Consider the following 13,855-nt stretch of genomic DNA (forward strand, 5'->3'; position numbering starts at 1 on the left):
GCCGAGCGGTGACGTCTATTGGCTGTGCGCGACACAGGGCGGGGACAGACGTCCGGGTAACGTCATCACGCCACGGTCAGGACGTTCGAGCCCCAGACTAGAGCCAGCCGGTGACTGAGCGCTGTCTTGGTTGTCTTGAAGCTGCCTTGGACCGCCGGTAACGAGTCCCGGGAGCGAGCGGTCCTAGTGAGTGTGGGTAGTAGTGGGAGGCCTGGCGGGCGAGCACAGGGACGCCTTCGGGCTCCGCGCTCCGCGAGCCCTGGCCTGTTTGGTAAGGCCAACCGACGCCGCGCCCTGCGTCTTTGAAGGGTGTGGCCGCCGGAGCGCCTCTGCGCATGCGCGCCGGGTGTACGCTGGGGGGGGGAGGGGGCGGCTCCCCTACGTGCGCGTGCGCGTCCGCGTCCGCTCTGCTACTGGCCCTGGGAACCCTGCGGTCCCTAGTGCCCTAGACGCACCCCTTGCGGGCTCCATTGACCCGCTGTTACGCTGGCCTTCCTGTTGCCTAGGGCAACCCAGAGAGGCCACCCTCGCAGCGTGGTGCGCAAGCGCGGCCCGGCCGGTGGCTGGTCGCGGGGGACAAGGGAGGTCGCTTGTGTTCAGGGCGGCCTCAACCTCCACCTAGCGTCGTGGACTCCATGCCTGCGGGACAGCCAGGTGCTTCTGAGCTTACAGTCCGTGTTGTTCTCGTCTGTAAATCAGACCCCTTACTCCTAATACCAGTTACGAACACGAGGCTCTCTTTTGTGCATCCCTAGTTAGGACCCCTTGATACCACCCAACGGATTGGGTTTTTTAAAGGCCTTTGAGACCTGTCAGTGCCCCTTAGGCTTCCTATAAGGGTTTCAGTTTCTCCAATAGGCTTCTTTTCTGTAAATCCTGTTGTTTGGACCGCTCCAGCCCTGTTGGCACGGTGCTCAACCCATCCTATTTCTTATGGTACTATCCACCCCACCCCTAATAGTTTAAGAATGTTGTGGGCCTCTGTTATCTGCAGACACCTTACTTGAGTAATTGCCACTTGTTTGCTCCCAAACCAACTCCCACTCCTAGGAACATCCCATACAAGTCTGGAGACTGTAATTGATCTGAGTCTGGTAGGTGCTGCCAGGCAGTGACTTCACAGGAAGGAGTCTCCTGCACCTTCACCTGGCTGCTCAGCGGGATATCCATACTTTACCTTTTTCTTTGAAAACTTTGCTCTATTCTCCAGTGTTCTCCCAGTCTCAATTCCTTCCTCCTCAGAGTATCCCCAAAGGCTTCCCTCTCCCCAAACTTCTTTGTAGCTAGTACTTCAGTCACTGGAGAGCCTTCCTCTTGCTGTAGTAGAAGTATCTTTAGATTTCCTATCCAGGACTGAGGTTTCTGCATCCACCACTTGAGTCAGGTCTCCCTCACAGCCACACTCGTAATGCAAGTCTCAGCTTCTTTGTCTTTCATTTTCATATCCTACAGGCTAGTCTCGGCCTCCAAGGGAGGTGTTTCCTTTCATGCTCAGGTCTCTTCACTCCACACTAGGAACTGATTCTGATTCTTTAAGCTGTTTGTTTTTGAGACAGGACTGTAACTTGTAGCCCAGATGGGTATTGGAACTCCCAAAAGATTGCTGGCATTATGGTCATGAGCCACCACACTTGCTTTCCTTTCCATTCTTTGCCAGTGTTCCCTTCTATGAGATACCCTCTCTTTCTAGCCTATCTTCTCTTGGGGCTAATTGATCTCTTTTCTTATAGACATTTAAAAAGCAGCCTGGCTCCCGAGGTCTATTCCCTACACCCCAAGGTCCAGATGGCGGCCAACGTGGGTGATCAGCGTGCTGCAGACTGGTTAGTAGGGCTAAGGGAACACAGCCCATTGCAAGAGGAACAAGACACAACGGGTCCTTGCACAGCTTGGGGGAAAAATGCTCATTGTGGGGGCTAGGATGGAGGGGCAAGCTTCCCCTTTGAGCTTTCCTTTAATGTATGTGAGCTTATGTGGGTGTGAGTGAGTGTGTGTCACCCATGTTCGTCAAGGTCAGAAGAAGCCTCAGATCCCTTGGAGCTGGAGTTAGAGGTGGCTCTGAGCCATCCGACATGGGTGCTGGGAACAGAGCTTAGTGATATCTGCAAGACTGCTAAATGTTCTTAAGCACTGAGCCACCTCTCCAGCCCCCTCTTAATATCTTTCTGATCCTTCCCTTTTCTTTTTTTAAATTTTTTTTTCATTGTTGGCCATGTCAGAATTCACTGGCTTGTAAAAAACCTGAGTTCTCCTAAAGTCGTAGGTCATGTATAGAATTATGTACATACTGGTTAGCTTTCTGTTTGCTTGGCACATGCTATGTGCCACCTTCAGCTTGGGCTGTGGTGAGTAGGGAGTTTAGCTCTAGAATGCAAGCCTTGGGTTTACTTTTCCCCAACTTTGTCTACCTGTGTATAGATAGGGGAGACCATAACTGTGCTTCGTTGTTGCAGGTCTTCTCAGTACAGCATGGTGACTGGGAACAGCAGAGAAAATGGCATGGAGACTCCTATGCACGAGAACCCAGAGTGGGAGAAGGCCCGCCAGGCCCTGGCCAGCATCAGCAAAGCAGGGGCTACCAGCAGTTCCAAAGCCAGCAGCAGTGGTCCTGTGGCCAGTGCACAAGTGAGAATGGCATGGAGGATTTGGGAACTACAGTGCTGGGCTGGGGCCGTTGCCGAGAGAAGGGTGGGAAGGATGCTGGCTTCCATAGAGGGGAGTGCCATAGGGGGGCTGTAAGCATGTTTTCCTGTTAACTAAATGTAATGAAGGGGGAAAGTTAACTCCTTTGGGTCAACCTGGGCCTGAGTGATCTTAAGGATGATCGTCCCCATCTTTTAAGATGTCTAGTCTTACTGTACAGAGTCTGCACCCTTCTGCAGTTGCTCTGCAGTGAAGGCCTACCCTCTTGGTAGTGTAGTGCCCATGGGCTCCTGTGGCTGGTACTGATGGACACTCCTTTTTCTGCAGTACGTCTCTCAGGCAGAAGCCTCTGCTTTGCAGCAGCAGCAGCAACAATACTACCAGTGGTACCAGCAGTACAACTATGCCTATCCGTATAGCTACTACTACCCCATGGTGAGGACCTGGCTGCAGGGTGGGAGCCTTCTGTCAGGGTGGGCAAATGGTTGGTTGGGGTGAAGACAGACAGCAGCCCCTGACAAAACTGCCAGATTCCTGCTTAGGTCTCATAAGATCTGGCATATCCATTCTGGTCCTTTCCACTGTTGATGCTGACATTTCCACTGCCTCCAGACCCCAGGACATTAGCATGTCCTAGTCCCCTATGCTTTGCTCTCTGCAGCTCACTTCAAGGTTCCTTGCTGCCCAGCGAACACCTTCAAGAGAGCCTCCCATTGCCTTTTAAGTCGTCATCCTGCTTTTCCTTTTCTCTTCCTTGTATTCGTTCATGGTACTTACTGGAGTACATTACCTACTTACCCCATAGCTGTGTGTAGACTTTATTAAAATCTGGGTTTTTGCTTTTCTTTTTGAGTCACGGTTCTCTATATAGCCCAAGTTGACTTTAGGCTTCTCTTCTGCCTCAGTTGCCTGAATGTACACCACCACAACTAGCTTGTCTTTTTTGTTTGTTTGTTTGTGTTGTTGTTGTTTGGGAGGTGTTGTTGATTTTTTAAGACAATGTTTCACTATGTAGTTCTGGTTGGCTTGGAACTCACTGTATAGATCAGGCTTATTCAAAATTCCACAGAAATCTACCTGCCTCTGCCCCATGCCCAAGTCCTGTGATTAAAGGGATGAGCTGTTGCCCCTATCACTTTATCATAGCATTTAAAAGTGTTGGCACTTAGTGTTTCTCACTACCTATTAAGAAGAACTCTGGGTATGATATAAGTGGAATGAAGAGATTTTTGTTTGTGATTACTACTTTTTCTTTCATTCATTCATTCATTTATGAGAATACATGATTACTTCATTGTGTGGTGGAAAAAAGGGCCTGGGGCCCAAAGCCTCTGGAGTTGTACACAGTTCCAAGGGAGGCCAAAGGCATGATGAGCAGCCTCCACTAACTCTGGCTCCCCCTGTGCCTTGGCAGAGCATGTACCAGAGCTATGGCTCCCCCTCCCAGTATGGGATGGCCAGCTCCTACGGCTCAGCTACAGCCCAGCAGCCATCGGCTCCCCAGCACCAAGGGACTCTGAACCAGGTAATGCTGTGCCTCGCTGCTCCTGGTCAGCTGGGAGAGAGCCTGGGTCTCGAGAGGACTTAGAACCATTAGTCTGCATGATTTCAAAGCTGCCCCCTCCCTTCCTCTTTGTTCTTTCTTGCCAAGAGGCTCCTAATTTAAAAGCTTAGCTTTTAAAAGTAGGATGAATGGGCTTGAGGCTGGGCAAGGCCAGGGGGCTGTAGTACTGGGAAGATAGTGGGGATAGTTTGTAGTTTGGCGGTCTGTCTTCTCCCTTTTCCTCCAGCATGTGCACTCAGCCTGTATTCAGGAGGAAGTCCTCCCCTGCTTCCTCCCCCTCCCCCCCCCCCACATACACATACACAGCAGATGGTGCATGCACACCTGTACCTACCCAACGTGCTGCCTTTGCATCTGGCACAGCCTAGAGGAGTGGAAGAGCCCAGATCGTGGGAAGTACATTGACCTAGGTTTGAATCCGTGCTTTGCCTCTTCTGTGGACCTCTTGAGTCACATGACTACCATACCTTGGTGGCTCTTAAGAATCGAGAGGATGCAATCTTCTCATAGGGATTGGGCAGATGTGTTGTCCTGTGTGTTGATGTGCTCAAGAGAGGGAACCTTAGTAGATGTGTCATCAGTGTGGTAGAGTCACAACCCAGTGTTGGCATTGCTGGTAGCTGCTCCTTGACAGCTGGGCTGTGGAAAGTTGTTCAGTCCCTTGAGGCTTAATCTTCTCAGTTGTGAAATGAGCTGCTAGTGAAAATACATACCCCAGGGAGTCACTGAGCACACATTATGGCAACCCACAAAATGTTGTAGCACTGAGTGCTAAAGAAGATGACTATAAAGACTGAATACCATGTGACTCAGCACCAGGATGCTGCCTGCTTCTTTCATCCTCTGCTTCTTCTTGCAGCCTCCAGTCCCTGGCATGGATGAGAGTATGGCCTACCAGGCTTCCCCTCAGCAGCTACCTGCAGCTCAGCCCCCTCAGCCCTCAAACTCACAACATGGGACACATAGTCTAAGCAACGGCCCTCAGCCTGGGACAGCCCCAAGCACTCAGCACAGTCAGGCCGGGGCTCCTACAGGGCAGGCATATGGGCCACACAGCTACAGCGAGCCTGCCAAACCTAAGAAGGGTCAGCAGTTATGGACCCGCATGAAACGTAAGTTAGTGTATCTGTGGGGAAGTCAGAGGGTTGGAGCTTGGCTGTGAGCCACACAGGGTTGCTAGTCCTTTGTCCGGGTGTTATGTGCCCTAGTCTAGGGGAAGATTGTTCTAGAACAGGTATGCTCATGTTAGGAACTTGTTCCAGAGCTTAGCCTATTTAACTGTCTGGGGAAGGGCCTAACTCCTGTCTCTGCTATCCTCCCACAGCAGCCCCTGGGACTGGGGGTCTAAAATTTAACATCCAGAAGCGGCCCTTTGCTGTCACCAGCCAGAGCTTCAGCTCCAATTCAGAGGGCCAACACAGCAGCTTTGGGCCCCAGCCCAACTCGGAGAACACTCAGAACCGCAGGTGACTGTTACCCTGACCCGCACGCCCGTGCTCTGTGCTCCAGGGCCTCTTTAGACACCACTCTTAGTGCTTCGTGGGGTGAAGGGAGTGGGGAAATGTACAGAACAAGGCTGCCTTCTCAGATCACAGAGGGAGTTCTGCTGACACGTGTGGGTCCTCCCACCTGAGTGCCTTCGTCTATCCCCCACCCCACAGTGGACCTTCTGGCCGGGGAAACCTGTCTGGGAAGCCAGATGATTGGCCTCAGGATATGAAGGAATATGTGGAACGGTGTTTCACCGCCTGCGAGTCAGAAGAGGACAAGGACCGGACAGAGAAACTGCTCAAGGAGGTGCTACAGGCCCGGCTCCAGGATGGCTCTGCCTACACCATCGACTGGAGCCGAGAGCCTCTGCCTGGGTCAGTCTGGGTGACACTGTGAAACAGATATGGGCTGGGGACATGGATCTCAAAACTAGCAGGTTCAGAGACAAGTGGTCCCAAAAGCTGACACCTGTATCTCAGGTCCCCATGGGGTGGGCAGGAGGCCAGGAGTGACCAAGGATGGGTTTTGGGAAGTGGGAAGGGATTACTAGGGAGGTATGGGTGGCTTGATGGCTAAGAGCATCCCCTGGACACAGACAATCTTGGGCTTGGTCCCTTTCCTGCACCACAGTGGCTGAGTTGCCGGGGTAAGTGCCTCTGCTTTCTCAGGTTTGGTGGCCCTGGGCCATGGGGTGGGGTCTGCAGAACTGCAGGTTGGTGGCTGGTTGGTAATGCCCTGCCCTACTATATCCTCAGGCTGACCAGGGAGCCTGTGGCTGAGAGCCCCAAGAAGAAGCGGTGGGAGGCCCCTAGCAGCCTTCACCCTTCCAGGGGGGCAGGCTCGGTGACCAGGGGCGGGGGTGCCCAATCCCAGCGAGGGACACCTGGGGCTGGGGGTGCTGGCCGAGCTCGGGGTAGCAGCTTCACCAAGTTCGGCAACCGCAACGTCTTCATGAAGGATAACAGCTCTTCCTCCAGCACGGATTCACGCTCCCGCTCCTCATCCAGGTCTCCCACGAGACACTTTCGGAGAAGGTGTGCAGGCTTGGGCTGGAAGGGCGCTGGGGGGGAACTGCGTGGAGCCTGACCCTTGTGCTTCAGGCCTGACTTCTCTTTCCTGTGCAGTGACTCCCATTCAGACTCTGACAGCTCCTACTCAGGGAATGAGTGCCACCCTGTAGGCCGCAGGAACCCACCCCCCAAGGGTCGGGGTGGTCGAGGGGCCCACATGGATCGAGGTCGGGGCAGGGCGCAGCGTGGAAAGAGGTGAGGTGCTTAGGGTGTGATTTCTTCCTAGGCATGGGTGGGTGGTATTGGGTCTCACAGGTGGGGGAGATGGCCTTCAGAGTGGCTAAAGACATTGACTTTCTTTTTTACCCTTTCTCCCCAGACATGACCTAGCTCCCACCAAACGTAGCCGCAAGAAGATGGCAGCACTGGAGTGCGAGGACCCAGAGCGTGAGCTTAAGAAGCAAAAGAGGGCAGCCCGCTTCCAACATGGGCACTCACGTCGCCTGCGCCTTGAACCTTTGGTGCTACAGATGAGTAACCTGGAGAGCAGTGGAGCTGACCCTGACTGGCAGGAGCTGCAGATTGTGGGCACCTGTCCTGACATTACAAAGCACTATCTGCGGCTCACCTGCGCCCCAGACCCGTCAACTGTGCGACCTGTGGCTGTAAGTCCCAGGCATTGTGTGTCTGCCCCCAGAATGTGTTGGGCATAACATAAGATCGGGCACATGGAACATGTTGGGTGAAGGAAGTGGTAGCTCTGGCTGAGAAAAATCCTAGCATGCAGGCCCTTCACATCTGGGGCATAGCCTGGTCACAATCTCCCTTATGACCAGCAAAGTTAAGGGAGACTTATGTGTGGGGCCCTAGAGCCAGGGAGACTTGGAGCACTCACACCTGCTGTGTGTTGGTTTGATTTTGTTTGTTCATAGTGGTGAGTCACTGATACTGGCTTTGGTGCTGCTCTGGTTGAGTGGGGCACAGTGGCTTTGGCCTGTCAGCTGTCTGGCCACTCAGCTTTGATTCTCTTCCCTGAAGGTTTTGAAGAAGTCTCTGTGCATGGTCAAGTCCCACTGGAAGGAGAAGCAGGACTATGCCTTTGCCTGTGAGCAGATGAAGTCCATTCGGCAGGACCTGACAGTAAGGCAGCGCTGAGAGGGTGCTGATGTCAGGCCTCTTCCTGCTCTCCTCTCCCTGACTCTGCTCTTTTCTACTGCCCAGGTGCAAGGCATCCGGACGGAGTTCACTGTGGAGGTGTATGAGACCCATGCCCGCATTGCCTTGGAGAAGGTAGGAAGCTTGGTGGTTTCCTCCCACTCCTTTCTTGAAATCACTTGTACTTGCCTGTGCCTCACACCCTCCTTCCATGCCTTACCCTCAGGGTGACCATGAAGAATTCAACCAGTGCCAAACACAGCTTAAGTCACTGTACGCGGAAAACTTAGCAGGCAATGTGGGTGAATTTACTGCATACCGAATCCTCTACTACATCTTCACCAAGAACTCTGGAGGTGAGAGGCCCATCCCCAAGATGGAGGGGCCATGCCCAAGGTGCCACCCTGCCACCTGACCTCCAGTTATCTCCTGTGCAGACATCACTACGGAACTGGCATACCTCACAAGGGAGATGAAGGCAGACCCCTGCGTGGCCCACGCGTTGGCACTGAGGGCAGCCTGGGCCCTGGGCAACTACCACCGCTTCTTCAGGCTCTATTGCCATGCACCTTGCATGTCTGGCTACCTTGTGGACAAGTTTGCAGACCGGGAGCGCAAGGCCGCCCTCAAGGCCATGATCAAAACGTATGTGGCACTGCACTCTGCTGCCTTCTGTGCCGTGGCTCTGCCACGTCCCCTCCGCATCCTGGTCAGCCTTCAGCTCCTCTGCTGGAGTCCCCTCCCAGTCCCCTGTTCATAGCCCTAGCCCTCATTGCTTTCCTCATCGGCCACCTGCAGTTGCAGGTTTCCTCCCACTGTTCTGGCCTCACCACTCCTGGCATCATGTCCTTTCCCTCCCTGCCTCCTTTCTGTTCACATCAGTTTGGAACCTGCTTTATCTTCCCCCTTCTCAGGGCCTTTGCTTGCAGCTACGTGCTGCTCTTCTTCCTGACATACTAGAAAGGGTGACTTGATTCATATTGCTAGCAGTCTCTTGAGATGAGACCTTGTGCCCATTCCATTTTTGACTATCAGAAGTTTTGGGTTGGGAACCTGTGGTACCAAGGCCCTTGGGCATCAGACTGCACGAGGCTTGCCCATATGAGGAGGATTCCCAACACCACCACAACCTTGTCCTCAGATTTTGCTCCTGGATGCTGCTGCCATCTAGTGGTAGTGGTAGAGACCAGGAACGCTGTGCAGCAAAAGGCCCCACAGCAGTGTGTGCCAGTCTTGCCAAGGTTAAAAAATGCTGGTCAAGAGCTCTGTCGATAGTCTTGAGGAGCCTTGACTGTCAGGCTGCGCAGCAGTGTTTTGTCATTAGTGGTTCCATTATAGTGGGATCTGCAACTTAGGGGTCAAGAAACCTGTTTGAGAATTTTCTAAGTCAGTCCAACCCAAGGGAGGTGGGGCTGTGACTCCAGATTGACTAGCTAAAATGAATGGACATGAGGCTACTCAGCCTTTTGTAATCCAGAAAGCCACTCTGTGGGCAGCTTTCAAGCTCTGGCCTGTGTTGGCCTCACTCTAACAGCACCTTTGCTGTGAGCTGAGCACAGCAGACAGATCCCTCAGATATCAGAGGCAGGCTGTTCTGTCCCAGGGCCATAGGGTGCCTGGGTTCCAGATACTTGGTAAGGCTTAAAGTGGTCTTCAGGAGAGGGTCCTCAAAATTAGCGGTACATGTACACTATTAGGGCATCTGAGTAACAACCAGAAGGCACTGCTGAGTGTAACACTCTGTGCAAACATCCGGGGGGGAAGGGGGGGTAGGGGGGCGCCATTGTCCCTACCCTCTGAGCCCATGTACCACTTACTCTGTCTGGCTCCAGCTCCTCAGTCAGCAGAGGAGCCAAGCTGGGCCCTTTCCCTCCTGCCCCCTCCTTCCTGAACAGGTAAGTGTGGGCGAGGGGGGGCACAGCTGGGCACTGGGGCTACCAACCCCATCCCTTGCCCCCCCAAGCCCCTGAAAATGGGGAGGTCGGGAGGGGCTGCAGAAGCCAGCAGGTTCCTTGCTGAGGAAAATACAAGCCCAGATGGGGAGCATTGCTCCTTGTTCTTGGGCCCTCCCTTGTCTGTTTGCCTCATCATTTTCTCCTCTTGTCTCCATAGCTTCCGCCCTGCGCTGCCCGTCTCCTACCTGCAGGCCGAGTTGGCCTTCGAGGGCGAGGCCGCCTGCCGGGCCTTCCTAGAGCCCTTGGGCCTGTCCTACACGGGCCCGGACAACTCCAGCGTGGACTGCCGCCTCAGCCTGGCGCAGCTGCCAGCCTTCTAAGCACCCATCGAGCACGGGCGGGAGCAGGGCTGTGGCCCAGCGCCGCCTTTTCACATTTTTTGAGCCATGGACATGGGTTGTAAAAATTTGTGGGGAGTAGGCTCCAGGAAGAGCCAGCATCCCTGCCCCCGTTTCCCACCGGGGACCTGTACAGAGATTTTTTTCTACATTTTTATTTTTTGTCTCAGAGGGGATAATTGGGAGTGTATAGTGGAGCAGGGTGGGGCGGGGCTACAGGTTCTGTGTGCACCTGTCACCTCCACTAACGCTGTCTCAGTGTTTTCTCTCTCTCTCTCGAGCTCGTAGTCCAGCGCCTGACTCTGCGTCGGCCCATCCCACGCTGGGGCCAGCAGAAAGAAGACAGGCTGTCCAGGCCGCACCCGCTGCAGTGGGGCACCAGCCGGCCACACCCATTGCCTCGGCTGCCTCTTCATAGACTCTTGCTGCCCAGCCGTTGGGGCCTCAGTGTTTGGGGTGAGGGAAGCCACTTAAAGACTATGCCCCACCTTCAGCTCCTCACCCCAGAAACTCCAGCCAGCACCACCGACACAACCAGACCAGCGCCACACCGCACTGAGGACTCCAAGGCCTTCGCGGGACCATGCCGGCCGGGCTGCCTCGTCTTACTCAAGTTGTATTAAGTTGTCTCCGTGTCCCTTCCTCCCTCTGCCCCAATGTTTCTTCTGATTTTTTTTTTTTCTTTCCCTCCTGCCTCTTCCCTTCCCACTCCCTGGTTCAACACAGGTAAAATGGTTACCCTCCCTTCTTTCCTCCCCTCTGCCTTCATGGATCACCAACTCACGTCATGTTTCCTTCTCTTTTCTCTGTGTGTGTGTTTATTTAAGTTACTTTTCTTCCTTCTCCCCTTTTCTTTTTACCCCTCCCCCTTCTGCCATGTAACTGGAGGATGTGCTATGAGGTTGCAAACAGCTGGACTGTCAGGCTGCTTTTTCCCAGATGCCTCCCTGCCTCCCTCCCTCCCTCTCCCCTCCCTTCCTTCATTCTCCTTGAGCATTGAGTACAGTACATTTTGGAAGCTTGAAACCAAAATTAAAGAGAGAGAGCGAGAACCTGTTTCTGCTTGGCCTGTTTTATCCGAAATATGAAACCTCGGTCATTTCAGGGAAATTTCTACCAAGGGAAGATAGCTATGCCCTGCTCTACCCATGCGGCAAAGCCAGAGTTTACTTAGGGGCTGCCTTCCTAGCTCCTGGTTCAGGGTGTACTCAGGCTTAGGGAGGCAGACCTGGGTTCCATGTGGTACCTTAGCCAGGGTGAGGTGCGGTTGTAGTTCTGGCAGCAGCACCACTCTAAGCCCTTCGGCCTCTAGCCTCTGATTCAGTGTTTGGGCCATACCTGTCAGTGTGGGGGAGGGTGTGGCACAGAGCACATGATGGCCCAGAAGAACCAAGTCCCTGAACTGTAGCTGGGAGGGTGCCTGAAGCCCTGGTTTCAAGATGGCTCTCCGAAGAGCTCTAGCTGCTGCAGCCTCCTCCCCAGGGCCTGTCAGCCTTAGCAAGACCACTGTCAAGTGCAGGGCCTGTGCTGGTACCAGGAACTCAGCACAAGAAGGGGCAATCCGGACCAGATGCTCTTGGGCCTTGACCACCTCAGCCCTAAGCCCAGACTCTGTCACCATCAGTGCCACAAAATGTGTGGGCCGGGGCTGGCGAGGGGCCCTTCTGTCGTCAGGCCAAACACCTGGATCCCACACATTTCCCATCTCTTCAGCAGAAAGCCCTTTCGTTTCCATGCCCTGCGCCTGCCACTGTGGAAGCAATGTAGCTCTGGGCTCCTCTACTGAGCTGATCTTCACTCCTGAGAAGTTCATGCTTGGGTCTGGCATTTCTAACTCAGTGGTCCCATTCAGCCCGGTCTCTTTGGTTGGCCCATCCACTTCAGGTGTCTCCAGGCTGGAATCAAGCCCAGTTCTGGTCTCTTTGATTGCCCCACCCTCTTCGTGTGTCTCCAGGCCCGAATCAAGACCTGTTCCGGTCGGGTTTCCACCCGCCTCTGCAAGGGCATCCTGGGTATCCAGACCCTCTAAACCCACCCCTGTTTTCTCTGTGTCGGGAATTTCTGCCGTGACCTCTGTCCAATGCTCGTCCCCGCCGTCCAGCGCATCAAGGATAGTGGGTCCCCGACCAGCCACAGAGCCCGATCCAAAAATGAGGTCAGTACGGGAGGCACGGTCCCATACCAGGCGGCCGCGGAAGCGGAAGTAGCGTATGCGGTGCTGCGGCACTGCCAACACGCCAGGTCCGAGCGCTGCCAGCGGCTCGTCCCAGCAGAAGGCGCAGAATGGCTCTTCCTGCACTCCCAGGAAGCGGTCGGTGTAGCCCACCGAAAAGTCAGCAGGGTCCAGGCGCGGGTCCCAGCGGATGCGTCGGATGACGTCAGCAGCAGTACGCAGAGCCGGCTTCTTGGACCCAGCCTCCGGTTGCGTAACCACCGGGGACGGCGCCGGGGCCCCGGGATGTGGCTGACGGCAGCGCGCACCGAAGCGACAGCGGCCCTCTAGGAAGAAGCGGCAGACCGCGGGGGCCTCAGAGGAATCGGCCGAGGCCTCCATGGGCCTTCACGCACTAAGCGGTCTCTGTCTGCAGCGTTGATCTCCAACTGTGACGCCAGGAACCCCTCCCGCCTCAGGTGGAAGGAGGCCAAAGGACCAGGCAGGGCGTCAGAATGTAACACGGGCTCTGGAGCTCTAATTTCAAGTCCAGTTTATTTACGCGTACCGGGTTTGTAAGCCACTGGGAACCCCCTCTTGCCCCGCCTGAAATGATTTACATATGTCCAGCCCCTCAGGGAGTCTTAAAGAGCCTGGCCCCGCCCAACCAGCCAATTTATGTGTGCGTCAAGCTTCTCTCTGGACATCCAGGGAGTCACGTCTTATTCCATACAACTTCTCCCTTTGGGGACTTTAGCGAGACAGTTTAGCAAATACTTGACAAGTGCCCCACCGCTGTCAGGGCCCCAAGAAAGGCTTCTCCGCATCCGATTTACATATACTCCGCAGCCTGGGTGGGGGTAGGGCTTAGACAACCCCTCCGGCCGCCTCCAGATACTTTGCATCTGCTCAGCCTCTCGAGACCTCTAGGGAGCCTGGCAGGGCAGCAACTGATTTACCTGAACACCGCAGCTTCGTTGGGAGGAGAGGAGTGGGACTCAGCGGTCTTGGCCCCGCCCCCAACCGTCTTTAAAGTTTGTAGCCAGCTCCCATGCAATTGATTATCTTACATGCCACACCTCATAACGAATAAAGTGACTCCTGGTTCTGCCTCTGTCAAGTTATTTATAAATGTCTTTCCTGGGAGCCTCACCCCTTTACCTTGGCCTCACTCCACCTGATTGTTTTACACATGCTCCGCCCCTCATTGGTCTTATCCTGGACTCAACCATGGTGAAATGGTTTCTCCTGTGCCTCCTTGTAGAGGTCGGGTTTTACTCCTGTCACCAGCCTAACGTTTGAAATATACGACCCACCCTTTTGGAAACTATAAAAACCCTTACTCTACCTCTGGTTCGGTTAATTTAAATTGGTCTTATCCCTCTAGGGACCTAAGATAGCCCCGTCCCAAAACAAACCCAGAGACTAATTCTAATTGTTCCTCCCCTCTGAAAACCTTTGAGAATTTTGCTTCACCCCCCTCCCGATATAGGTTCGGGCAGTCCTGCACCTCTAGATGTTAAAATATCTGGACGTCTCAGGCTGAA

At 54.2% G+C, this 13,855-nt stretch overlaps 2 protein-coding genes across 5 annotated transcripts; one reads left to right on the plus strand and one right to left on the minus strand.

The window, feature by feature from the left end:
- Positions 1-47: 47 nt before the first annotated feature.
- On the plus strand, positions 48-11,212 carry Leng8 (leukocyte receptor cluster (LRC) member 8). 4 transcript variants are annotated; one of them, XM_006539759.4, is made up of 16 exons: positions 48-186; positions 1,731-1,823; positions 2,454-2,625; positions 2,971-3,078; positions 4,058-4,168; positions 5,067-5,319; positions 5,532-5,673; positions 5,869-6,072; positions 6,454-6,732; positions 6,823-6,963; positions 7,088-7,373; positions 7,747-7,848; positions 7,930-7,998; positions 8,090-8,219; positions 8,301-8,508; positions 9,976-11,212. In XM_006539759.4, the coding sequence occupies exons 2-16, from the start codon at positions 1,786-1,788 to the stop codon at positions 10,136-10,138; spliced, it is 2,406 nt and encodes an 801-aa protein (XP_006539822.1). In that variant the 5' UTR covers positions 48-186; positions 1,731-1,785; the 3' UTR covers positions 10,139-11,212. The 4 variants fall into 4 exon arrangements, with proteins under 4 accessions (XP_006539822.1, XP_030098271.1, NP_766324.1 ...); XM_030242411.1 differs by having other exon boundaries at positions 70-157; NM_001374609.1 differs by lacking the exon at positions 48-186 and adding an exon at positions 515-654 and having other exon boundaries at positions 9,976-11,208.
- Positions 11,213-11,217: 5 nt separating this feature from the next.
- Positions 11,218-12,907, minus strand: Leng9 (leukocyte receptor cluster (LRC) member 9). Its single transcript, NM_175529.3, has one exon. The coding sequence runs from the start codon at positions 12,708-12,710 to the stop codon at positions 11,253-11,255; it is 1,458 nt and encodes a 485-aa protein (NP_780738.1). The 5' UTR covers positions 12,711-12,907; the 3' UTR covers positions 11,218-11,252.
- Positions 12,908-13,855: the final 948 nt, after the last annotated feature.

Source organism: Mus musculus, chromosome 7 (genome assembly GCF_000001635.26).
Source record: "Mus musculus strain C57BL/6J chromosome 7, GRCm38.p6 C57BL/6J".
In the NCBI taxonomy this organism is placed as follows: Eukaryota; Metazoa; Chordata; class Mammalia; order Rodentia; family Muridae; genus Mus; species Mus musculus.